The 26,970-nt window shown below is 31.0% G+C and overlaps 3 protein-coding genes across 4 annotated transcripts; all 3 read right to left on the bottom strand.

The window, feature by feature from the left end:
• Positions 1-1,871: 1,871 nt before the first annotated feature.
• Positions 1,872-5,083, bottom strand: G-TMT (gamma-tocopherol methyltransferase). Of its 2 annotated transcripts, none has more exons than XM_037636552.2 (6): positions 4,645-5,083; positions 3,619-3,788; positions 3,382-3,489; positions 2,922-3,125; positions 2,592-2,694; positions 1,872-2,177 (listed from the first exon to the last, which is right to left on the bottom strand). In XM_037636552.2, exons 1-6 carry the CDS (start codon positions 5,009-5,011, stop codon positions 2,074-2,076), a joined length of 1,056 nt encoding a protein of 351 aa, XP_037492480.1. In that variant the 5' UTR covers positions 5,012-5,083; the 3' UTR covers positions 1,872-2,073. The 2 variants fall into 2 exon arrangements, with proteins under 2 accessions (XP_037492480.1, XP_012070264.1); XM_012214874.4 differs by having other exon boundaries at positions 3,382-3,486; positions 4,645-5,076.
• Positions 5,084-8,325: 3,242 nt separating this feature from the next.
• Positions 8,326-10,254, bottom strand: CDI (Nucleotide-diphospho-sugar transferases superfamily protein). The gene is made up of 2 exons (XM_012214872.3): positions 9,994-10,254; positions 8,326-9,420 (listed from the first exon to the last, which is right to left on the bottom strand). The coding sequence occupies exon 2, from the start codon at positions 9,379-9,381 to the stop codon at positions 8,602-8,604; it is 780 nt and encodes a 259-aa protein (XP_012070262.1). The 5' UTR covers positions 9,382-9,420; positions 9,994-10,254; the 3' UTR covers positions 8,326-8,601.
• Positions 10,255-13,806: 3,552 nt separating this feature from the next.
• On the bottom strand, positions 13,807-24,867 carry ORC3 (origin recognition complex subunit 3). Its single transcript, XM_012214871.2, has 17 exons — positions 24,715-24,867; positions 24,215-24,433; positions 23,949-24,123; positions 23,166-23,335; positions 22,937-23,067; positions 22,354-22,627; positions 22,159-22,236; positions 21,533-21,609; positions 21,345-21,435; positions 20,837-21,048; positions 20,076-20,145; positions 19,140-19,225; positions 18,172-18,261; positions 16,791-16,866; positions 15,432-15,559; positions 14,615-14,791; positions 13,807-14,031 (listed from the first exon to the last, which is right to left on the bottom strand). The coding sequence occupies exons 1-17, from the start codon at positions 24,790-24,792 to the stop codon at positions 13,926-13,928; spliced, it is 2,238 nt and encodes a 745-aa protein (XP_012070261.1). The 5' UTR covers positions 24,793-24,867; the 3' UTR covers positions 13,807-13,925.
• Positions 24,868-26,970: the final 2,103 nt, after the last annotated feature.

Genomic DNA, 26,970 nt, shown 5'->3' with positions numbered 1-26,970 from the left:
ATCCAATTTCGTTTTGTCCAATACAAGAAAGGAATCTTTTGATTTTAAAGAGAATATTTGTACAATGGTCTAACTATATTCTAATCTATTTTATATATAAACATGAGAATAACTAATATTACCTTTCATGAAATTTGAAATATTATAAAATAGCTTTAGTTGTAGTCAATTCAAAAATAACATTTTATACCAATGAATATTTGAATGAATCGTTTAGCACTCCTCTCTCTTACATGGGGTCGAGAGTTTGATCCTCGTGGATGGAGCAAATACTTACTGGAAGCATCATATCCATTCTTGGGCGAATTCAGTACGAGTAGAATTTAGTTCTAGCTCAATGTGCTCAGGATACCTATGGTTAAGATGAAAAAAAAAAAAGAAAAATTACATTTTATTATTTAAATTGGATATAATCTCTAAAAATTATTTTTAAAATAAATATATATAGATGATTAAAAAAAGAAAAAAAGTATACTCTTCATTTTTTTTTTTATGGTTGTAGAAAAAATTATGGGTTTATTTGGTGAGGATAGAACGTTTCTTTTATATAATCTTTTTTATTAATTAATTAATTTTTTTTATTTTTTTATTTTAAATTTACAACTTAGAAAAATAGAGAAACAAAATTAGATTCTAACATTATTTACTTTGTAATTTTTATTTATTGACTTGACTATAATTTTTCAATTAAGGAAGAAATTAATTTTTAAAATTCAAATTGTTAATTTTTTAACATAATTTGTTTTTTTGTTATATGTTGAGTTTCGAAAAGAGTTTTATTCTTAATGATAAATTTTTAATTTTTAATTTTTAATTTTTAATTTTCTTTTTCGTTACTGAATTATTTATGTTATATTTAAATTTCATTAACCTTATAAATCTATTACTAAATTAAAATGATAGTAGTTATAAAATAATTCAATAAGAGATTTATTTGTCCCTTGCAATAAATAGATATCGTAACAAATAGTAATTTATTAGTCAAAATATTGCAAGCATCCATAAAGAAAAAGAAATTACTGATTTGTTTTCGGATTATTTTCTTCTTGATAAAATTTAATTTCTTGGACATAAATGCAAAAGCCTACTGGGGAAAAAAAAAAAGTCACGTATATCCAAGGTAATCCGATATGAGTATGGAAACACAAATAATAATAAAATATATATTTATGTAGGTGATAGCACAAATTAATAAATCCATGAGAAATAAAAATTTGAAATAATGAAGATTAAAAATTTGTTTAAGAAAGATTTAGCACAATTTTTAATTTTTATAAAATAATGAAAATAAACTTAAATTTAGAAAATTGTACTGATAAGTTTATGAATTTACAAAAATATCATTAAGGATTTTAATTTTATTGGTTGAAAAATAAAAGTAGTTTAACAACTAATATTGTTCAAATATAATATAAAGACAAATTAACTATGATATGAGAAAGTTCAAAAACATAATTGATGAAATTAATTGTTAATTAAAATATTTACCAAATACTTACAATTTAGCTAGTGAATATAAATTAAATATTAATTGTATGAATCAATTGAATCAAATACGTTTTTTATATTTTCCAATAATGGTCTAAAACAACTAATATTGCTGAACAAAAATCAAAATAAATATTTTATATTGGATGAAAATGCTATATCGTTTACTGCTTGAATGATGATCACATTCCATAAATTTTCTCAATTACATTATCAAATATAGTAATGAAATCTTCATTACATTCCATTACATTATTCATTACATTATATTTTTTATTTTATTATATTGCATTATACTAAACCAAACATACCTAAAAGATTTTGTATTTTTCACCTGTTATAAAATTTATAATTTCATAAATTTGGAAAACAGTTATTACATATATACGACAAACAATCACACATCTTATTGTTGCAAGTTTAAAATTTTATGAAATAGTTATTACATATTTAATTAAAAACTAGAAATAATAATTCAATTTCCTCCTAATTCCATATATTTCTGTATTTTTATGAACCAAACAAGCGAATGATTTATTTCTAATCAAATCCTTTTGTTCTGGCTATTGCTGCAATAGGTAAATCTTATTCAGGCTTTCGACATGTAATGATGGCAAACTTAATGAGACCCTTCTTGTATCCTTGGATCATCAATGGCATCACCAGTGCTCCCCTAATGGTTTTTAAACCTGATAATTAATCATCGTAAGATCACAAATTTTTAATGAAAAATAATATAGACATTAAAAAAAAAAAAAAAAAAAAAAAAAAACTCATAGAAACAAATAAAGTAAATAAAAATAAATTCCTAGGCTTAAGAATTTGGAAATTACTCCCACAGCTAGAGATTCATCAATCTCTCGTTATTAAAGGAGATATGTAGAACATGAAATTGAAATTTTGACAACTATGATCTAAATAAATGAAAGCAAAATAGAATAACAAGTCTCAGGGGACAATACATCATAAAATCTTGAAAACTCCGTTACGAAGTCTCGAGTTTGAATCTAACTGGACTAGGTGAGATAGAGGGTATCTAATTTAGGGAAACATGTATCAAAGAAAATGTATGAAAGTTGCAGGAAGGGAAAAACTAAGCTTACCACTGCGCAATAGTGATGTCAAGCCCTTCCATGTCAATGCTGAGCGAATCACTGCTGGCCAAAATGGCGCGACATACTGAGACCAATCTGCTGTTTTGATATCCTGCAAAAGAACCTAACTAATCTATTTTGTGTTTCGGAGTAAAATGATTGAGTTTTTTGCCAATGTCATCAGAGTTCCCACCGTGAACAATAATGTCATCAACAAACAAAAGGATCTCAAGTTTAGATAACACAAGCAAGAAATTCTAAGTATCAAGAAAATCTGTTCTTCCTTGACTATTATTGAGTCCTGCGGTTAGTTTCTGGCAGTTTGAAGGAATTAATAACCTGAAGAGAAAGAGACTCGAGCAGTTGGACATAATCAGCAGCAGAACACCACTCAGGAAGGTAATAAGAATCACATATCTTCTTCAGATGCTGTTTCTCCCATTCCTGTAAAGATTCTTCAGAAGGGCTGAGATTCCTATGGCACCATGTTACTATGATAATTCTGCCACCCGGGGCTGCAACTCTAGCCAATTCACTAACAAACTGCCATTTCGATAAAAATATGAGAGAAGAACTCAGAACCATGTACAGTAAATAGCACAACAAGAAATTCAAGAATAAATATCATTTTTCATGGATATCAATGAGCTTTTTAATTCGGTTGTCTTAAGAATTGTGAGGTTAAAATTTAAAACACTAATCTGAGACCATTTAACTCAAAAAAAGAAAAAAAAACAAAAAGGAGAGAGATGACACCGAAAAAAATTGAAACTATGAGATGATCTGAGAGAGAAGAAACCTTCTTTTTGTCAGGCATATGTTCTCCACTCTCCATCGACCAGACCAAATCAAATTGACCATCTGGAAATGGTTGCTCTAAAGCATCTGCTACTTGAAAAGAAACCTGCTAATTGATGGAAATTAAATATTAGTCCTAATTCTGTCATCAAAGGTGTTAAAGCAAGTGAAAGAAATTTGAGCAACATATCATGACTATGAATAGAGACCTTGAAGCTTCATATATAGTCATTCTCACCTTGTCAGCTAAGCCTTGAGCAGCCGCTAGAGAATTCGCCCTTTGGACTTGTACAGGACTGAGGGAGATGCCTTGGCACTTGGCACCATATTTGTTTGCCAAGTACCTGGAGCTGCCTCCAATCCCACATCCAACATCAACCACATTCTTAGGCCAGTGCTTTGGATCCTCTTAAAAAATGAGATAATCCTAATTAGAAGCTTGTCTTCATTCACAATAAAACATATTAATGCATAAACTAATGATTTGCCTATTATAACATAATCATACATAAGTGAATCCAGAAATAACTTATTCTTCTTCAAATGGAATACTTATCTGTAATAAATAAATTCATTAGGTTGCTAGCTACTAAGCAAGGAGATGGACCAGGAGCCAAAGAGTTAATTGCGAAGTATGAGAGTGAAATCATAAAATCTCTCCCCGTTACTGTTAACAGATTCAAGTTAGCCTGTTTCTCGTACATCCTAAATTCCAATTGATAATGATATTAGAAATAACAACTCCAACAAAAAAAAAAAAAGTGAGTAGTTGGAGACCAAACTGTAAAATTTCTTGTTAGAAGAGCGCAAAAATGCAGATCCTAGGATGAATTTCACGTCAAAAAAAATCAAAATTGAATTCTTCTACTATAAGATCGAATTTATATATGAGAACGATTTCATCAGCCATTAAATTTAAATTTATACTTGTTTCAATCCAAATTCATCGATAATAATTTTAAAACTAACGAGTATGTTCTTGAATTTTTCATAATAGGATCAACAATTGCTAATAATTTTAAACCAATGAAATAGTAAAAATTATGCATCGAAATTGATAACAAAGAAATCCAAATTTCAAACTAATAAATGCATGGCAACTGGATATCCAAATATAGCAGGTGAGATGGTGAAAGGTATGACAACCACATATATAGTTTGTTTTTTACTTGAAATAATATTGCCTATTTAGCGCTCCAAATTTCTATCGACGTGCAATAACATAAGACGAAGAAAGGAGGAAAGAAAGAGATAAGATAACAACCAGAAACGCCGGCGTAACGTAGAGCCTCTTCAATCATTCGGATCTGAGCAGCTCTATGATCCAAAATTGAACCTGAAACTTGTACATCCGGGTCGTAGAAGCCGTGGTGCATATGATCTCCCCATATATCTTCCCATACACCAGACGACTCGTCGTAGAGTTCCGCTATGCCTTTCTTCAATACTTGAGTAGAGTCTGCGTCCATTTCTTGTACCGCCCTGGCACGTGTAAAAGAGGCACGGGATGGCGGAGGAGATTGACAGTTGCGGTGGCGAATAGAGAGGAATCTAAAGGGAGTGAATTTGTGGCACTGGCACGTGTGAATTAAGGGTAGGTTTGAGTAGGAGTGGAGCTGGAGACTAGACATTTCTGTAAAGTAGTTATGGCGGGTGTGGCGGCCTTTGAGGCGGGGTCAGATATTTTATATTATTCCTCATCAACTCTATAATTAGAAGTTGTCCCATGTTATGGCGGTTGTACCCTGTGAATGGTAACTTCAATTATGTTGACATTTGATTTTTGTTTTTAATTGCGAAAAAAATATTATTATTGAATACTATTTATTTTTATTATCTGGAATTGGAAATTTAATCTAAAAACATATAGTGATAAAAATTATGTTGACACGTTTAAGCTTAATTTTTAAAAATCAGTTTATATTTTGTGCACAAAAATTAAAAGAAACTAATTACATACCGCGCGTTGCGTGGATTATAAGAAATCCAAAAAACTATCATTAATCCACTGTTATATTTTTAATCTTGATGCAATTACTTATATGTACTAATAAAATTCGAGTGTAATTAGAAATTCATAATTCACTTAACATTAGAGACTTTAGATGAGTAAATAGTTTAACATACTAATTTTTGTGTCAATCAAAATATCGAAGAGAATAAGTACGTGGGTGATAAAAAAATCCTGAAATTTAAAATTAAATTAAGGTTATTATTCAATAATATTATTAATTATATTATTAGAGAAAGTAGGTCAGTTAGTTAAAAATAATTTAATTGTATTAATAATTTTATTAATTATTGATAAAAAATGAAAAACATACCATTAATACTTTTTAAAATATTAATTTCACCTTTATTAATATTTAAATTAGAAGAAAGAAAAAATAGTAAAAAAAATAGTGTTAAACCAGTACTTTAAAGATTTAATTTTGTGCCACGTCAATTTTTAAGTTTCCGTTTTTAAATATTTATATAAATAGATAGATAATTGGAAACAATTACTAAAAGAATGGATAAATTACTTATGGATTTTCAGTTGATAACACAGACTAAATATATGGAAAGAGCTTTCAAATTCAATTTTCACTAAATATTCCTAGAGGAAGTGGTGAAGGACTTTAACTGTGATTAAGCCGTGAACCAAATTTATTTGGTCATTATAATATAATCCCGATAAAAGTAATTAAAAAAGAAAAGAAGTAAATTACTAACACCTCCATATTATTATTGAATATAATTTTTTCCAACGGGTAACATTTACAATCACTCGTTAAGATATGGCAGTAAAACAATATCCTAATAATTTCAGCATAAAAGAATATTCTATTTATATCGGCATTTTTGTGGCTCATTATTTGGTTTTTGATTTATTTATTATTTAAATTATTATTATTATTATCTTTTAATAATAATTGCAATAAGTGCAAAATTTTTTAAGCCACTGACTACCTGGCTCTGGAAAGGCCCTTTGTCCTCTTATTTTAGTCGTCGGATATTGATTTCATTAATGTTACGTGAGAATGTGAAAACTACTTTCGCTAACAAATTACATATTCCATAGTTTGGCTATCCCATTCTTCATCCATCATATGTAGAAAAAATTAAGGCCAAATGATATTTTTATCATTTTTATGTATTTGTTTATCATATTTAATAGTAAATTTTTTAATATAAATTTCTATAATCTGTACATTTTTATGGTTTTATAAATTTTTAATTTTGAAATCAAACAAATAAAAATATTCATTAAGAAAATAGTATATCTCAAAGAAAATTCCCTTTAAAATTTAATTATTTTTTAAAAATAACCAGAGCTTAAATCTTACACATTAAGAAAAAATCAAAACAGAAAAGAAGCATCAGAAAAAATAAGCCACAAAGGGGTGGTGGATGTGGATGCCATTTTGTGGGAAGCAGTGAAGGGACGACAACGACAATCTAACCCTATTCCTATCATTCTTCTCACTCGGTTGTCGTGTCAGCGTACTACAACCAATCACAGACATTGATTTCAGTGGTACTAGATTTTGACAGAACAATCTGATTATTATCAGCATAACAGAATCCGCTTTTTTAACTTTTAGAAATAGCGAACTGATCCTTGAGTAGAGCCAGCAAACTTCTTACGAACCAAAAGCAGAATGAGAAGCGTTTCTGAAAAGCTTTTCAAAAGCCAGTGAACCCTAAACAATAGAGGCATATGCAAACACATAAAAATTCATTCGTATGGGGATCATCATGGTTTGATTCTAAATCAGAATCAAATTGATATTGATTTGATTAAATCGAAATTGTTTAATTCTGGTTATTCATTTTCAGAATCAGAATCAACGTGCCGATTAAAATCAATAGTTTTGATTTGAAACTATAAAAAAAAATTGCAAAATTAACAATTATCAATGAAACTTCCTACTTATTTTTTTATTTTATTAAATTTATTTATTCATGCAACAAAACTACAAAAATTAAAAACTTAAAAGAAATGTTCAATTTAAGTTTCAAAGCAAAATAATGGATTTAATGGTTCTAAATTTGCCTTAAGAGTTGCACAAGAGCAATTTAATTTTGGTTCCAATTTTTTTTTTTTTTTTAAGAAATCAAAACTAGCAGCTAGGAATCATGTTCATGACTGTTGCCTGCTTTAATAAGGGTCCCACAAAAAAGAGCCATAATGCTTTCAAGTAGCAATTACATGTCAGATTTAATTGCCTCCAACCTGTCACATCACATGGCCCAAAAAGTCTCTGCATTTAAACTTTTTTTTTTTTTAAAAAAAAAAAGTAAATTTCCATTTGATATTGCAATCAAAATTCATGTGAAATTTGAAAAAAGAGCTTAAATATTTATTTATATGGAAAAATTATTTTTAATGCGATAAAGGATTATCTCCTATATATATCAAAAAGAAATAACAGTCACTTCCACAGAAATATAATTGCAGAAAGGAGATTACTTACTTAACATGATACTGACTCCAAAGGAAGGATGGGTTTGAGTTATTTTACTCCCAATTACCATTGAAGAATACTGCCAATTTACATGCTATAAAACAAAATAACTAAAATGCATAAATGCAATGCAAGTGTTACAATCCTACTAGTAAGACATGGGGACTCTACTTGGATCCTGTGTTAAAAGTACGAGATTTCATTTGTCTGAACTCTGAATTCTACAACAATCCATATCAGCAAATTTTACAATCAACATAACAACAATCCATAATCATATAAGCTCTATCATTTACCATTAGCTTCAAGGAAAATACTTCCTACCTCGATCAGTTTTAAAGTAGATATAACAAGTGCTTAGCTACCTCTGTCTCTTACATTCAGGCATCCATAAGCCAATCCAATGGGGAAAACAAATGAAAATCAAATCAACCATTCAAGACCTGTTATTGCATTCAACTTCACTTGGAAACAATGTGTATAACAAGAAAACAGGTGGGAAGCCATGCACAATCAGATTCTATTAAATTATGAACTAGTCCAATGGGGGATAAACAATAAAACAATTAAAAAACAGGTTCAAGGCTTTCTAATGCCAGAAATGCCGATGTGCTAACTCAAGCAAAGAAATACATAACAAGAAGCATATCATATCTAGGATACATATTGGAAATTGACCATAAAGAATATGTGAATAGAGCATAAGAGAATAAGCTTTACTAATGAAACTATGATTCTACAACACTCTACCAGTTGATGCCTGATTCCATCTAATCTTGAGCAAACTTCTTCTTCTCATTGTTGTACTCTTCCATCTCCTTTAACCATAAGTCTGCAAACTCACAATTTTTCCATGCATCAAACCACGGCCCTCCTCGAGTATAATGTATTGCTTTAGGAAAGGTTGTGGTGTCACCTTCCACAACCTTGTTATGGCCCTCAAGAAAATTCCACACAAATGGAATTGAACCAATGTCTTCATCCTCAAGCCATTGAAACCTATGAAGAAAAGCACCAGTTTGCGTATTCACAACCTCAGGCGTCAACACCTTGTTTTTCGGATGACCACAGTTGTATAACACCATTGAAGACCAATTCTTCCTTGGATAAACAGTTTGCACAGCCCCATCCATTTTTGTGGTCTCTTTCGGTGTATAGTCATGTTGAACACACATAATAGCATATTTATCATCAATCAAATCCCTTAATTCCTTAATGTCGGCTAAGTAGAGGAAATCACAATCAACAAACATTGCCCATCCCTCATAGTTAGCCAAGTAAGGGGTCAAGAAACGGCTAAAAGAGAACTCTGTGCTCTCGAGTTTGCCTCTCTCACGCCAATAAAGATTTTTCTTTCTAAGTTCTGATTGTATAATGGGGCAGATCTCAACAGGAATTGAAGATCGCTTCATTATGGAATGGTGACAAACCTCATAAGCAATATCTTCGCGTGGATCATAACCCACAAAGATCTTGAAAGGTTTTTCAATTGTTATGCCTCCATTAGTACTGACTGTGTGAATCTCACCATTGGTCATGGTAGCAGTCATCAATTATGAATCAGAATCCCCTGATTTGTTGTTCTTTAGCTGTTTATTGCAAAAGAAAGAAAAAGAACAAGAATTAGTCAATCATAGAGTTTTAGCATTGATTTATAAAGATCAGCATCGCAGATTTGGTGTTTCAACTACTTAGATTAGATTTGATGTTTCAAAACCAATTTCAAAAAGAGAAAAACCTCAAGTTCGCAGCATAATTACTATCACAATAGATTGAACTACACGGAAAGAACAATATCTTTCGAGAAAAAATAATGCACAAATGAAACAGAAGGAAATGAATCTAAGAAGACCCAAGCACGGAATATAGTAATTTGCAAGGAAAATTCATTAATTAATAGTAAATCTGAAAGTTGAACGGATAAATTTTGACAATTAAACGAGTTTTTATCAATAATATCAATGCAAATATAAATCTGATAAATCCGATAAGAATATTATCTCACATAATTCTACAAATTAAACCCGTAGTTCCCGTCGAAAGAAAAGAAAAGAAAGTAAATCAAGAAAGTTGCTTATGCATCGCATTGGATCGAAATAACAGAACGGAACAGAACAGATAATCATGAAATTAAAAAATGAAAAATCAAAGAGGAAGAGTACCTGAAGAATTGGAAATGCAGATCAGTGAAGAAATCAGAAATGCATTTGCCTTTCGGTGTATGAATCTTGGAGATTTGGGTTTCTTGCAAAATTATATGTTGAAATACAATTCTGTTCAATGGTTTTCTAGACAGAGATAGAGAGAGAATATAGAGCGGAGATTAAGCGGTGAGAGATGTGTGCCGTAACGGTGGTGGTGATTTATATAGATAATTGTAGAGACGCAAAAGATTTGAAAGAAAAGTCTCTTCTTGGACTCAGGAAGTCCAAAGCCTAATTATTAATTACAGAACTGTGGACGATTATCCCATGGGTCCTTTTTCTGTGGTTTTTTTTTGTTTTTATCCCGTGTAAGCTAATATCGAAATAATTTTTTTCAAGTGAATTTATTTTTCTATTTCTAGATTTAATTATTTAAACTTAAGCTTATGTAACAAGTAACAACCATCTAATCCATAATTGAAATGATTGATATATTAATGGGATCGATTTTAGTGAAAATGATTAGAGTGAGGGTTCAATCTTTATGGATAAAGAAAAACGTTTGTTGAGAGCTCTCTTTCTTATCGAAAAGTATTAGATTTAGCCCAATGAGTGATTTGCGGAACTGGAAACAACTCATCCATTCCAACGGGCTGGCGGTCAAATGAGTTATATCAAGACTCTATTTCGCAAAAGCGTTTGGAGTAGTATTTAGTGTTTTAATTAGGTTAAAATATTAGTTTAGTTAATTATTGTATTTGGTAATGTCACATCTATTTTAATATTTAAAATTTGAGATAGTATTTGATGAAATGTTATCTTCGTTAAAGTTTAATATTTTATAAAATTTTTATCAAGTCATGGCAATCACTTGTCTTTTGTCTTATTTTATATGACCTTATTATTTTTTTTTTTTTGTCTTTTTATATTAAATAGCTAATCAAACACTTATTTTTCTGAACACTTTTATTTTAAATCTCTACATAAACAGCTCCATTAATAGCTAATATCTACTCGTTAATAATTAGTAAAATAGCTAACATCTACTACAGCATCTAACATCTATAAGAACCGTTGAATTACCGAACAGAACCCAAGTCTATCCTATCATGATTTACGAAACCGAAGGAGATTAATTTATTCCCGCGTATGATTCATCAATACATTAAAACAACAATTATTTTTAACTGATAATTACTAATTGATTGATGTATTAGTGAATCTATATAAGGAAACTACAAGAAAATTAGCTGAGTATTTCATTCTTTCCTAAATTAAGAGCATTCCCAGTGTAATCATGAACTGTGGCTTATGTATTCTAATTAATAGAAATTGTGGATGGTGATGTGGTTGAATGTGTGTTTATAGACGTTAGATTTTAAAAATGGTTCTCTAATGCATGAAAAAAATCAGATTTTGCAATAAGAAGTTTGTACGCGAATAAAAGAGAAGGCATAAAAAAAATGAAAAAATAAAAAAAAATGAATAAAAAGGAAAAAAAAGAACAAAAAGTCAAGTCATTCGGCCTAATAGACTATCTGAAAACGGAGAATGTAATGGACAGTGTCTCTCTTTTTTTTAAACATCAGACTCATAAACTAAACAGACAACAACATTAAAGATTTTCATCTTTTTAATTTTTAATTTTTTAGATGTGCAAATAAATTAAAGGAAACTATGATTGCATTGAAAATCCTTTAATATACCTAAATTATATTCGTCTTTTTTTAAATATTTTTTCATGAATATTCTTATACTTGTTTTTAGATGAGACTAATGTAATTCGAATTTTAGCCTTCAGTATATAAGGATTATCCTTCAGTTTCTAAGTTACCACATTTCGCCACGTTAATGGAATTTTGTGTATTCTAATGGCCTTTCCCACACGATAGCAATTCGCAAAGACGGTTCACAATTCCGGCCCTACCTCACTTCCCCGCTCAAAAAATTAGTTTTTTTTTTAAAAAAAAAAAAATAGTTATTTTAATCGCTATTTCCATTGGCTCGGCCACCGATCAGATATTAATGTTCCGATTTAAGACACTTTTATAGGATGCACCGATTCCTAAACACTGATTAAAAATGCTATATTTTAAGGATCATAGCGTTACGGTCTTCGTCTCACAACAATAGAACCCGACATAATGCAGTCCACAAAGTGGACTGTGATTCTACGCAGCAGAGTCAATACGTATATATTATAGCGGATCATCAATGTTTTTGCCACTGGGCCACCACCTCGGGTGGTGCCCAATAAATTGATGTGTTGTGCATAATTTTATAATTTAAATTAACAATATAACCTTTTCATGGCAAGTTATTTATAATATTAAAAGATTTTTTCAATTATTTAGTGAACACTTTCAAATGAATACAATTACAAAATAAAGAAATTTATATTTTCTTTGTTTCTATTGAAAATTTATCAATATTTTATCTTCAAATTACTCAATGAACAACCTAACACGGCTAGAATTTAATATTTTATTATAATTTGATTCTACCGCTTAAATAATCTAATTTGATTTTACAATTTAAAAAAAAAAAAAAACATAATTTGATTTAAAAATTCTTTTCAAACTGCATCAAATCAAGCCCTATCACCTCTATGAACAACTGTACACACGCTAACTTGCCTAAAATCACAATGAGCGTGATAGGCGAAATGAAGTAAGCGCGTGTCTTGATAGTCCTCCACACATAAAAAATGTCGGCACCACCGACGCAAACAATTGGCGATGCTTAATTACAGAATTTTATTAATATTATACTCTTCATCCAAAAAGATAATAATCTTTACTTTTTAATTTGTGTCAAAATATAATTTATTTTTCTTTTTAAAATTATAATTAATCCGAATATATTTTATACCATTATTAAATTTTATTATATTTTAATAATCTTCATTAATTCTTAATTATTATTTCAATATAATAATTATTTATATGTTATTTAAGATAAAAATAATAAAAAAATTATATCTTTTAATTATATTTTTTAATTTGTATGAAAATAGAAAATAGATTATCATTTCGGCACAAAGGGAACAGTAATAATTTATTAAGCTTTCATATCCTTTTTTTAATTTGAAAAATATAAATATTTTTTTAAAAATAAAACTTTTCTCTTATAATTAAACATCAAAATAGAAAAAATTAAAAGCTCAAAATCGCTAATATAATTAATCTAAATTTACATCTGAATTTTAAATCTAAAGACACCATCAATTTTTATATTAATCCATTAAACAATTTAACTATTAAAGTATTTAATAAAAACACAATTTGTAAGCTGAAAGTACAGTAAAAACCAAATATAAAAATCCCTATCAACTTTACTATTTAACCACGTGGCATACGGAGTTTAGCAAAGAACATGTTGTACAATTGAAATTAGAAATTTTGCAATTATCACACACCTCACACACCTTTACAGATAGTGTGCTTTCAAACATGCTAAAAGTGCGCGAACCCATTAAAATAAGCCTACGTGTCATCAAGTCGAGTTGTTTAATTCTATTTATTTATATTTTATAGTAAAAAAAAAAATCAATTTCTAAATTTTAACTCGATTAATTAAGCTTTTCAAATAATTTTTTTTCAAGCCGCGTCTAGCGCCATTTACAAAAGGCATGATTCATTACAAAGCAAAATTTCATTATTTTTACAAAGTGTTTTTTCTTTAATTATTAATTAATTAATTATTTTAGTAGTGTTGTTTCTCAAAATTTTCTAGAACCCAGGTCACTTTGTTTCTTTATCAAATTTAAGGTAAAGATTGATCTATTATTTTCACAACTAGCAAGGCAAGAAAATAAGGCATCAAAGAATATAACTCAAAAATCTTTTTTTTATATATATTTTTCACTAAATAATTACACAAATTAGTTAAATTAGATCATAAAGAGTAGGAAAAAAAAAAATAAAAGTATACCTCAATGATACAAGATGCTACAGTCCAAAGGCCACTCTCTGCACATAATCGGGCCGTCTTTTACTTGGCATCCGAATAAACCCTGTAAGCTGGAGCTCCGTAACTGCCCTACAAAAACGTGCTCTGTGGGTAATCAAGTTAAAGGATCTTCTTTAAACGTGAAGATTCGACACATCAGATTTCATTTCATTTAATAACATTTTTAGTGGTGAGTTGGGGACAAATCAACATCCATGCATCAATACACATGAGGGACCCAGAAGGAACCGTATAACGCATTATAAAACGACTTGACAAGACAAATCTATAAAAGGAAACAGAAGCCAATCAAAATTTATTAAAAAAAATTAATGAAACCACTAGAAGACGGGAACATAAAATTTGATGCAGGAGGTAAAATAAAAAAAGATGTAAAATAGAGGACTAAAATGCATTGAGATTTTTAAAATCCCTTATTTGATTTGGTAAAAATATTAAAGCGAATGTACACTCCATTTGGGAAGAAAAGTGAATAGTGTAATTTTAGACTCTTATTTTACTTCTGACGCTTATTTTACTTCCTCTCTCTCTCCCCAAACACTAACATAAATTTTTGCGCTAAAATGGCTAAAACCAAAATGCAAATGCATATCCAACTAGACTAAATTAACTGAAGAAATTATTGAAAAGTGTAAATGCAGTGAAAATGGTAATTTCATGAGGATACTGAATTGATTCTTCAGTTGGCTTTGCAGCTTCAGTTGCAACTTTCCTTTTCTTTGGTGATGGAAAATGCTTCGTCCGATGTTTCCCTTTATTGCTAGAGCTAAGAATTACCAACTTGAAAGATTGATACCAGTCATGGAGATTAATAAGATCGTCCTGCTCTCGAGCTAGGGAATACCTGAAAAAATAAAGTCATAATTGTAATTTTCAAGCCAAAACACAAACTGAATGCTTCACTTGGATTAAAGGCATACACAGTCCAATTAGATTAACCAAATTAGAGAATTTGATGTCCTCCATATTTTCTTTGGATTCATTCATCTGCTTTCCAAGTCCTTGATTCTTGATTCCCCACCCCCACGAGATTTTTTAAAAAAAAAAAAAAAAAATGTATGATCCCCTACGTCATTCTGGACAAATACGAAGGAAGTTTGTACATAATTTGTACATATTATTAGAAGTCCTTGTCTAAACCATGGTTCACCCATATATCATCTCATATGGGTGGTCCTAATATATGTTGGTTCCACCAACCGGATCCGCCTTATATGAGATGGTCCACAATGTCATGGACCATATAACAATCTCCCCTGTTGAGAGAGGAAGAGCAGTACTGCATTCATTTTGGAAAAGGGAAAAAGAAAAATCATATAACCGGTTAAGTTTCTTTAGCAATCGAACCCTGAGCTCATAAGAAAACTAGACATCTTCAGTGCAAGCATAAGTAGTACCTTCCAAAGACAGATTATTGTCAAAAAATTTTGGTTCAACCCAGTTTCATTAGTCTGACCAATAAAAAATTGGATAATCAGACTTACATAATTGAGGAATCGTTCATGGATGGCAACAAAGAATTGCCACTCCTGCTGCAACAACTGCACCGGATGATATTATGGAATTCAAGAAGATCAACTTGAATCCTTTTCCTCGGGTCTCCAATTAAAGCCTAGCATATTTGAAAAACAATAAATATAGAGAGATTGGCAATATAAAAATCTCAATTCTATGAAATTGGAAGGTAAGTGAAAGCATGCTTGTAAAAAATTCATTGCTTCCCTATGGAACTATTTACAGCAGATTCATGCGCAATGCATAATAAATTTTTGAAGACAGTTACTTTGACCAGGGTTTTAAAAATGCTTGAAATATCCTGCATTAACTTGCATCATAACGGGATTAGGCTGGAAACTGGGTTTGGGCAATGCATTCTTGTGATTTCAATCTTTCATGTATCCATGATGATCTATTATAGACAAAACGTCAATATTTCTAGTACAAAAGCCTGCTGACTCCCAAAAGTAAAAAACACCTAAGTCATTTAAATGGTGTTCAGTATCATTGATTTCAGTCATTTTATGAACAACAGAAATAATTACAGTATCATTATCTGATAGCTTTTGATATGACAATCCGACGCAGACCATTATACAAATATCTGGCTTTGATGTTGGTTGCTAATATGGCAATCAGTTATGATCCCTTCAACTTTAGAGATTACTCAGAGATGATATGGACCTTACTTATGATATCATATCAATTATCATAATCAATTAAAGACGAGATTAATGACCCAGAAAATCCAAACTCAGGTCCAAACTTCAATCATGACGGGTACTTTCTCCATAGCAATTATGTACCCTACTTCAACATCGATGTCAGTAAAGATAGTCTAGGGACAGGAAGTGCCAAAGCATCACAAGTAATGATGAGGACAATATTTTATGCATAATATATGAAAATGCTAGTTCATGTGACTTGTTTATTTATAATAATGTTTAATAATCCTACAAGATCTTTAAAAAAATAAATAAATAAATAAATAAAAAGAAAGAATTTTCTGAACAGAACACAAGTCATTTTTCAGTTTTCCTGTGTTACATTTTGCACCCGTTCTCATATTTTATGCATAAAATACAGTTTATGTCAACATCTAAGGTGTTTTAGCACATGCCACTTCTAGATTAGCCATACTTGACAGCAATGTTTAAGTGGCAATATAAAACTGATAATGAAAAAGAAAAAAAAAAAAAAAAAGAATACTCCAAAAAGCAACGCCTAACATATGCTTACTGCTATCTGTTAACTATATTCAACAGCAATAAACTGATTTTTTTTTTTCTTGCAAGAAGGCAGAAGCCCAAAAACTTGTAATATAAAGAAATCCTTAACATACTTACCACTTGAAGTTGTTCAACATGCTTAAAGCAAACAATCTCATGGAAAGCTATGCTCTCAATGGGCTGCATATAGTCTCTGTTCCAAAGATAGATCATGTATCAGGAAATCATCTCCAGGTTGATCATTTACAAATAACCTTGAGTATACATGCTGACGTTCATGCAAACAAAGTTAATGTAAAGCTTAAAATTATTTCATCACATACAATTATTAGAAAGGCTCATATAAGGGATTTCAGTCTGGGGTATTGACAGTCAAAGGTCGCGCTTTATTATTGGAGGTGATTATTTAATTTTGGCTTTTTTTTCCCAATCCTACCCGTATAAGGAATAAAACTAGTATCTAGGCATGTAATACTCTTCTTTCACTAGTGAAAAGCCCTAGACCGCTACAAAATAATGTAACCAGAGTTGCTGAACAATGTAAATTATATCTTCACTTCTTCCTCCTTTCCTTATCTGTGTACCTGCACTTGTTCTGTGGTTTCTCTACTAATAGCTAAAACAAAATTTCACGCATTAAAGGCCATAGAGATTTTTTCAACAATAAGAATCTTTGCCATATAAAAACCCTACATCCATGACACTGCAACTCCAGAATCAAATCTCACCAGCATGTTCATCCCCAAGTCAAATTATCTTCTCCACATTAATTATGGAAGGAAAATACTACAACATAAACTTTTGAAATAAGCGCAGGTGACAAGACAGCAATAGGATAGAATAGTTTATTATTTTATTAAGAGTACTTTGCACTTTAACAATCCACAACCTGAGCCACTATATTCTGTTATTCTCTCTCACCACTGCACACTTATATATATATAGAATATGATTTCATGTGTCAGCTTTGGACTCAATTATTCAAGCTAAAATAAGACTTGAAAGAATTATATTACAAAAATCCTGCTTACTCTCCAGTCTCACAGTGGTTTTGCTCATTCTTAAATTTTTCACACTAGGATTATTAGTTTATTCTTCAAAACCCACCCTACACATTCAACCTTCACACTTCTAGCAATATATTGTCTGATTATTGTAAGTAGAAATCACCCCTTTGAATCACTTTACTCATCCAATTTCAAAGTACTAATGGTCATCTATTGCAATCATGACGTATGTTAGAAAATAAACAATTAGCTCAGTGAGTTTTGGTGCGTGCTAAACAAATTCATATTTTTCAAAGACAACTCAAGGTGCAAAAAGTCTAACTAATTGACAACATTGTCTGTTATAGAACTATTAATCAACCTAAGCCAAAATCCAACAATTAAGAAGGGACCTAGTCAGATAGTTTGGCATTAATGCAATTGAGTGTTATATTAACAACAGAAAAAGACAGACCAAACAAGAAAAAGGGAACCAGATAGAACATCCCTACCCAACCATAGATTCTGCTAGTCTTGCAGCTTTCTCAGTTGCTGCTTTCAAGTCCTTTTCAAAATTCAAATGGCTCTGAGATGCACGTCTCCTGTCATTTTTTGCAAAGATAATGCTTCTACAATCAGTGTTTCCATAATCTCACTACAAAATCAAACAGAAAGTGCACAAAAACAGAAGCAATGATAATATAAGTCTGGAAGGCACAACGAGCAGCAACATAATGTAGCCAAAATAGTACAAATGGCTTAGTTTTCATCATTATGGTCCATCTCTGTTTGGATGAAACGACAAACTTTGATGAACAATGTGGATTCAGAATAGACATCTTAATTCCGATGCATTTTATTAAATCAACATCACAGAGACAATGATAGTTATAAATGAAGTGAAATGATATATGACATAAAATAATTAGAACAGCAAGAAACAAGAGCTGTATCTAAAGGAACATTTAATTTTATCCTCAATGCCATCAAGTAAAGTTTGAGACCTACATTTTAATGGAAATTTTACCTCAATTCAGTATGCAGCCTCATTATACAAGAACATGTTTTTGAAATTCCAACTTGATCCCTCTACTGCAAACTAATAGCGCATTACAAATAGAAGATAATTAATATCTAAACCATCCCCTGGTCCACACCAATCTATTCTAACCCTTTGAGGTTTGACCCTCTGAACATCTACTTTTTGCATCCATCACCAAGTCAAAGAGAAAAAGGATAAAGGTCTCCCAATTTCACACAGGAGTCCAGCAACCATCTCATTAGAAACTAAGTCACACTATTGAAGGTGAATTTAGCTATTGACAATATACAGATCAAAATGATACCAAATCCAAAGGTCTCATAATGATTAAATTGCAACAGGCTTCCCAATAACTTACTGACATTTACATGCAACATGGCATCAAGAGGAAAATATTTTCCAAATGTAATGGTAACATAAAAAGAAGCAGAAACTTACTTGGATATATCGACCAAATCTCTTTTCAAATTCTTGCCATCCTCAAATTTCAAAACTGATAGCAACTCCTTCACTTTGTCATTAATCTATGTCAAAATGAAATGAAGAATATAAGTTAATATAAAATCCAAGTTAGATCAAGGATAACTGTGCAGGCCTAAGTATCAGTTAGCCCTCACAAAACCAAGTAGTCTACCAAATCACAAATATATAAACCTAGGAATGAATAAATCCAGTGCAACATTCATGAATCATAATTCCACAAACATAATTTCATATACTCAATTATTACTCAAGGATGCTAAAGCAAAACTTTCATTATCTGAAATTTTCATTATGGATAAAAATTGAGTCTTTCAGTTCATTATTCATCAAGTAGTCAACATTGGTTTCTTAGAAGCTTATTAAATAGGCAGTTTATAGCAAAAGTTTTACACTGTTTTTTCAATGAGACATGAAATTTTGTTGAGAAAGAAAGTAGAGTAACAAGGAGGACAAGGAATCCCCTTGTAACTGAAATGACATTTTAAAAAACCGAACCAAGACAGCAAGCTAAAAGAATAACTTCCTCTAATCAAGTAGGTAAGCATTCAAAGAGATGTCTAAAATGGAGAGACTTTGGTGGCAATACAGATGCCAAAATTCTTGAATTGTGTTTTCTTTCTTTTTTCTTTTTTCTTTTTCCTTTTTTTTTTTTTTTTTTTGAAGAGGGGGGGGGGGGGGGGCACGGTTATGGGGAGTACTTGCATCTGCATGAGCAACTCATTTTCAATCAAAGGCCAAAGTTTGAAAACAAAGTGTAAAGTGGAAATGATTTGGGTGTAATACAAGTAAATATGGAACAAAACAGAAATAATATGGTCTAAGAAGTAAAAAATGCAAAATACAATTAAGCAGGTACATCGATAATCAAACCTTTAGAGGCTATCATCACACCTGAGGAATATCTATGGTATGTTTTTCCCAACCTTTAAGCAACTTCCACAGCTGCATTGCTGGAAGATCCCTGATTGAATTTAAAATTCAGTATTCTAGTGACACAAAATAAGAAAAACCTAATCCACTAACTAATATATTGGAAAAAGTAAGTTAATTAAAGAAAGGCAGTGAAGGACTATTAAATCATTTCCAACGTGAAGTCATGAACCATAAAGCAAAAGGCAATATAATGCGCCTCGATGATTATCACAAAGTCCTCAAATTTCTGGAGTTATTTAAAACTTTTCGACTGTCGAGTTCCAACAACAATAGGCCCTACTGAAAAAGTTTAAGAATGATAATTCTCATACATTTTATGAATTGGAACACATTTATAGAGAATCAACTCAATAGAAAGCCCACATGAAATTTTTAAAGGTTCCTAATTGAATTTAAAAATGACAAACAGCCTAAGAGACTAACAATTTCTAGAGCAAATGTCACACATTCAAGTGAATGCAAAACTGGCATGAGTCAAGGCACCTGGTGATCTGTTTTCTTGCGGAAACAGTTTTCTGCTTTCCATTATTGTTCATTTCCATTTTCAGTTTTCATTTTTCATATGAAAACTGAAAAACAGATTCATTGTTACCTTCATGTTTTGCTTCATTTATCAGTCAATATAGATTTCAAGGCCAAAATAAAATGATGTTTGCAATGCTAAACCTCCAATAAAGAAATTTTACACAAGAAAGTGGACTCTAAAATTTGTTTCTTACCTAACCTTGTGCATTGCTTGACTGATAATACCACCCCTTCTTAAACTAGTGTACTTTTTCTGCAAGTCTTGTTCGGTTGGGAATACTATGGAATCTTCTTGTAAGCCTCTGTGAGTGTCTGAAACCCTTAACATGCCCAACTCTGGATCAAGGGCCTCACAACATAAGTCTAACAAGAGGAATTTATCACACTTTACAACTTCATATAGGCACTGCAAACCATGATGAATCAACAAACAGAAACATTAGCTCCCAGGTGAGAAATGACCAAACTAAAAGGTAGGACCCTTCTAATAAAATTCTGACATGTCAAAAACCATTATCAATTTGACCTTCGTAATCAAACTTTGGTGCATCACACTTGAAACCTCAACTATTCATGATCATACATGAGAGAAGTGCCTCAAAAGAAAAAATAGCAACCTTACAAATTGATTTTAAAGGGAAAAAGAAAAACAATATACACAAGAGAATATGAAGCTTTTACAATGCCTATCAGAAGCCTCACCATAACTATAGTGCTCCACTGTTTTTGCAATTTCTTCAATTCTGACAACCCATGGACCAAAATATCACCATTTTGTTCAGCCATCTTATTTCTGGCCATAGATTTTGCAGTTCAAGTCAATAATAAACTTCCTCATACCAATATTTGGCTTGCTTACTGAAACATATTAAAAGAATGCTTTGAAGTACCTCCTACAAGATGGAAGATCAAAAGCACGCTTGAGCACAATTTCTGGTGATAATCCATAATTTTCACCTTCTAGCACCTTCAATGGGGGACATCAATTAGAAAAGAAAGTTAAATAAAAGAAAAGCCAAGCATTGATAATATCAAGCAACTAGGGTTTTATAATTGAAAGCAAAAGGAGCAAGAAAATAACAAAAATAAATTCAGAAGTTGTACACAATATAACATCTCAAAGCAATGTTAAAAAAGCAGAATAGTATATAATAATTGTTAGTTGGTATGTATGTTATCAATGTCCAATTTGGTGTATGCTTAGATAAAAAGGAATAAATTAATCAAAAAATGATGCTTCCCATGGATCATCAGAAGCAGAAAATATTCACAATGGTTTAATTGCTTTCCTTAGACATCATAGTAGCTGATATTTGTCAAAGCATATAGAATCATATGGTACTTGATAAATGCTTGTGCCCATAGCATAACATTTGTTGTCCAAAAGTATGTACAGTGAGACATAAGGTAACAAGAGAAGAAAGGAAAGAAAAAGAGAAAGATCCCTGAAAGTGTATTGTAGAGAATTCATCATTAGAAATGTATAATCAGAATAGGGAAAAGAACAGGAAATAACCTCACTTTCCTCTTCAAGAAGAAACCATGGGAGGATGAAGCTTAGAGATTCCATGGAGAAGTGCTGAGCACATGCAATCTGAAAAGTATTTTCAACATAACTTCATCAGTTAATTATGTTCTCCAGTGAGGAAATTATAATTCTACAAACCACATTACTGACAGTTGACAAAACCATACAAGATAAATTCCGAACCTTTAAAGCTTTTATGAAAGATGTTATGGTCCCATCCTGGCACACAAAATAACTTCTCAGAAAAACAGCCACCTTGTGGCTTATACAGAACCCAGAACACTGCTTCACAAGAACAGCCTCGACAATTGCATCCATCCTCTCTGAAGGGGTTCTCAAAATGAAATTACAAGGACACAAATGATGAATCATATTTGAAGGAAGTATATTCCTCAGGGCATCAAGGGTTGTTGCAACTCCCATTATTAAAATCACTGGGATTTTTAATATCCATTCACTGGAAAAGAAAAACGAAGTTACACCAAAACTATATAAGGAAACCACAAAATTGTGCAAAGGATCAAATAAATGAAGATGTTGTAGGAAATTGTAATTAAAATTTCACGAATTACCCATCCAGTGTAGCAATGATCAAAGCATCATCAGAACCCATAACTTAAGGATTTGGAAAACCAGGCACAATTTAGCATATAAAAAGAGAAATGAAATATTAAACAAATAAATCCCCAAGAGGAAAACAAGGAATGGAATAAGCATAAGACATACATAGAGATCGGGAAGATGATAACAAGTTGCACCAAAGTACCTCAACATAAGGATGAAATCAGACAAAACAGACCCACAACATCGCTCCAAATCATCTATGATTACAACAATGGGATTGTTACAGTTTCCTTGTTCTCTATACCATGTTGCTAAGATGGAAATATCAGGTGCCTGCACAAAAGGATTATTACAAACAAGCATAAACTGCACAGCTCTTCGAGAAAAAGCTTTTTGGCTTGTATCAAAGATATGAGGCTTTAACTTCTTACATCCAAAGTAACCATTACAAGCTGCCTCAATAAACTTCTTAGACAGCCGCCAATGCCATTTTTCACCGAGAAGTCCAATGAGGAGAGATTAGCCACATGGCATCCTTTGGATTTTAAATGCAAGCCAAGCTCTTCAAATGTTAGTAGATCGTCAACAAACTCCATATTCTCTGCCAATCATTTTCCAATAAATAATCCATTATGGTCAAGTAAGGACAAGAGTGTCCAAAGATAAGCAACAGCGCATATCAAATAGCATATAAGCCATGCATAAGAGTAACAGATAAATTTTGTTTGAAAAAGAAAAACAGAAAGAGGAAAATGAAATAAAAACCATAAATATAGTCTTAAAGCAATTATCTATTACCAACAGATAGCTGCTCATCTTAAGCATGTGCTCTTCCTACATGCCTGCAATTTCATATGCTTCAATTACCTCCACTCTCCGAAAAGTATCAAAACCAGCAAATAATTTTACACCACTCAAATTATCTTATTAAAACTTTTACTCCAAAGATAGTTATTAGATACTGGAATAATAAAGATATCAATAAGACAAGTATCCATAATGGTATACTATCATTGTACATTTCAATGTTTCTCACCTAAACATCACCAACAACATTTGCAAACATTAAAATGGTTTCTAAAAACATATTGTGTAATTCAAGTTCATAAAAAAAAAAAAAAAAAAAAAAAAATCCTGCCTAAAAATAGAATCAACTCCTTATTCCCCTTTCTCTGGCAATACCTCAAACTGAAATGACCAATTGGAGAACTTACTGGTAAGAACCACCCCGGTGAAGACTTGTTTAGAAATAACACCTTGCACAAGAGGAAAAGGCCGGGTTGCTTCATGAAATGAAGGTGTTCCAAATGATGTAAGGGTCTTGAAGGACTCGCAAACCCACTGATGTATTTCATTGAATGAACTAGCATTAAGATTTCTCAAAACAGCCTGCAATTAGAATTATAAATCCATTCTTTAACAGAAACATCATAACCATTAAAGCAAAAGGCAAGAAAAGGATCAGAACAGAGAGACATACTTTGATGGTTGACTCAATTTTTGACCAAACAGCCTCAAAAGCCTCCATACGCTTGGCGAGATATTGATGATCATCACTGTCTTCAACCTTCTCAGTCTCTGTGTTCTCACCATTCTTAGTTAGTGTTGGAGATAAATCAATTCGCCTCCTGGTTTTTGCTGTTCTGGTTGATTTTTTATTTGATTTATGAGATGATCCTTCATGCAGAACAAAAAAAGGCTGTGGATGAAGACACCAAACTTCAACTAAATTACTGCTTCATTCAAATTCAAATAAAATCAAGGAACAAAAGTAATCTCCAATCTTCAATTTTCTTAAAGTTATACTTCCACATGACCATTATTTCACCACAACTATTCTGCTAACTTTTTTTTTTTTTCTAATTCTTCTACTTCTGTTTCTAACTCGTACCGAAATTTAAAAATAAATGTACATAAATAAATCAAATTAAAGATTTTTTCTAATTTTAGCAGGAAATGCAGAGACATGGAGAGGCGCACCTGGAGATTACTCTCGGTGACGTCCGGTGCCAGAAGATGCGGCGAATCCGTTGCTGTCGCTGCCGTTGATTGTGCCATTTGCAGGAAGAGAAAAAAAAAAATGGGAGAAAATTTGTGTATCGTTAGGGTTTTAGTAGCTTCTTATGCGATTGGATCCTCTTCTATCATTTTGGCGGGAAACACCTGAAAAACAAACCGATGTCGTTTTATTTGCCCTCGTTTCCTAGAGAACTAGCCCAGCCCATCAGCCTGAAAAACCTAATGCGTATCCATTATAAGAAAGAGAAGTCTTTATTCAGTCATCCTAGGGGGGCAGAAAAAAACAAAAAAAACAAACAATTCAGATAGTAAATGTTTGTATTTTAATTATAATAGTTATTAATTGAAAAACCTTTAGGAAAAATTAGGTAATTTGCCCGCGCAATATTGCGGGTGACCATTTTGATTGTTAATATAAATTCAATAAATGATTATATAAATTTACAATACATTTATAATAATTTATACGTTGTAATTATACATTATATTTACAATAAAATAACATGTTAGCTCCTCTAAATTTGACATTTCGATTTTAGAACTGGGTTAAATTTCTGATATGATTTTAAATTTTCAAATATTGGGTTTTTTTTTATTCTGTTTTATGGCTTTGTTGTTATTATTGTTGTTTTGAGGCTCATACTTGGAATATTACCATTTACATGCAACCATGTGCGTAATCTTACACTGGATTTTACATGCTGGTAGCTAGTTACTTTCTCTGTTTCTATATATGGAGAGAGGGACATAGAGAGAATTGGGCATCATGAGATGCCAAGTTTAGGAGTTTGGTCTCACAAAGGGGGTTTCAAGAAACAATGATGGTTGCTTTGAGAAGAGGTATTCTTGTCATTGTTTTCACTTTTAGCCAAGCATTCTTGAGTTCTTTTGATATTATAGTGTACGGACGAAATGATATATAAGGAGAGAAGTTTCTTTCTTTTTCCTTTTTTTCTTTTTAAGTGATACCCCTTATTCTTTTGAACTATTTAAAATGAATTTTCATGAAAATTTAAAAAAAAAAAAAGAGAGAGAATTTGAAAATGTTTTTTTTATAAATCAACAAAAATTTTAAAAATATTATGTACGTATAATATAATTTAAAAAACATTAGTTTATATAAATTTTGAATATTAATCAACAACGTTATTTTAAAATATATTTTCAAATGAATAGAAATTTTAAATTTCAATAGAATATCTAAATTTTTAAAGTTCAAATTTCATGCTATGTAATTTTTCTTTCGACCCAAAATTTATAATTAGGGTATAAAAATTTCAATTTCATACCCAACTACTAAATATTTGAGAAAGACAATCATATTTTCTTTTATTTTTATTAATTTCCACTTCGATTTTAGAATTTGAATCAAATGGTCTCAAATCATCAGAAATGGAGGATACGTAAGAGAAAGAGTGAAGGCCAGAAAAGCTATAAAACCCATTACATGATTCCTCAGTCCTCACTCAATTACCTATTGTTTCATGTGTATATATAAATTAACAATTGGCATGGAATGATATTGACATTGATATTTATTAGATCGATATGACAAACTTCAAGGGTATTGTTGTATTTTTGGCCCAGAAATACTCAATTGCTCATCGTCCTCCTATGACCGCATAATTTTGCTGCCTGCCTTCCAACCAACAGTTCATCAAAACAATAACAACCATGCAATTTATTGATTTCATTATTATTATTTTGGTGAAGTGTATTAACCGTCCAACCAAATACATTTATTTCAGTATGAGAAAGGGAAAAAAAGACGATTAATGAGCAAAAGAAATAAATTTTTAATTTAAATATTTAGGTTGGATTTCATAAATTAAACTTAAACATTTAATCATTTTTCTTATTAAACTTATAATTACAATTAAAAATATACTGATCAAGGGTCAAGATTTGGGCTCCATATTTATGCCATTGGTCTCTTAATCATCGACTTAGTCACGTGCAATTGCATACTCTTACTAACTCAATCCAATATCAATTAGGTACAAAAAATTCGGTCTTGTAAGCAAAAGAAATGAGTCAATTTTTGTCTCTCTTCTACTATTAAACACCATGTGTCTCTCGTGCAAATTGTACCTCACCAAACCTGCTAAAGATTGTCAACCACATATATATAATATGAAATATATAGGCAATTGATTTATATTTTTTCCATTTAAATATCCTAAATTTTCCTTTTTTAATCTTTTATTTTATTATTAA

The sequence above is a fragment of the Jatropha curcas genome, chromosome 2 (genome assembly GCF_041381405.1).
Source record: "Jatropha curcas cultivar XTBG-Jc1 chromosome 2, XTBG_Jcur_1.0, whole genome shotgun sequence".
In the NCBI taxonomy this organism is placed as follows: Eukaryota; Viridiplantae; Streptophyta; class Magnoliopsida; order Malpighiales; family Euphorbiaceae; genus Jatropha; species Jatropha curcas.
Note: the sequence above shows the minus strand (reverse complement) of the source record. Positions and strands in the feature narration are given on the sequence as shown.

What these genes read in the sequence shown, in the direction of transcription:
- ORC3 (XM_012214871.2), bottom strand. Translation starts at nt 24,792, where the DNA reads ATGGCACAATCAACGGCAGCGACAGCAACGGATTCGCCGCATCTTCTG. An exon ending in AGTGGAGCACTATAGTTATG is followed by an intron (nt 21,049 to 21,344) that starts GTGAGGCTTCTG and finishes CATGGTTTGCAG; the next exon opens with TGCCTATATGAAGTTGTAAA. An exon ending in CCAACTGAAGAATCAATTCA is followed by an intron (nt 14,032 to 14,614) that starts GTATCCTCATGA and finishes GATTACCCACAG; the next exon opens with AGCACGTTTTTGTAGGGCAG.
- CDI (XM_012214872.3), bottom strand. Translation starts at nt 9,381, where the DNA reads ATGACTGCTACCATGACCAATGGTGAGATTCACACAGTCAGTACTAAT.
- G-TMT (XM_037636552.2), bottom strand. Translation starts at nt 5,011, where the DNA reads ATGTCTAGTCTCCAGCTCCACTCCTACTCAAACCTACCCTTAATTCAC. An exon ending in ACGTTACGCCGGCGTTTCTG is followed by an intron (nt 3,789 to 4,644) that starts GTTGTTATCTTA and finishes TCATTTTTTAAG; the next exon opens with AGGATCCAAAGCACTGGCCT. An exon ending in ATATGCCTGACAAAAAGAAG is followed by an intron (nt 3,126 to 3,381) that starts GTTTCTTCTCTC and finishes TCGAAATGGCAG; the next exon opens with TTTGTTAGTGAATTGGCTAG.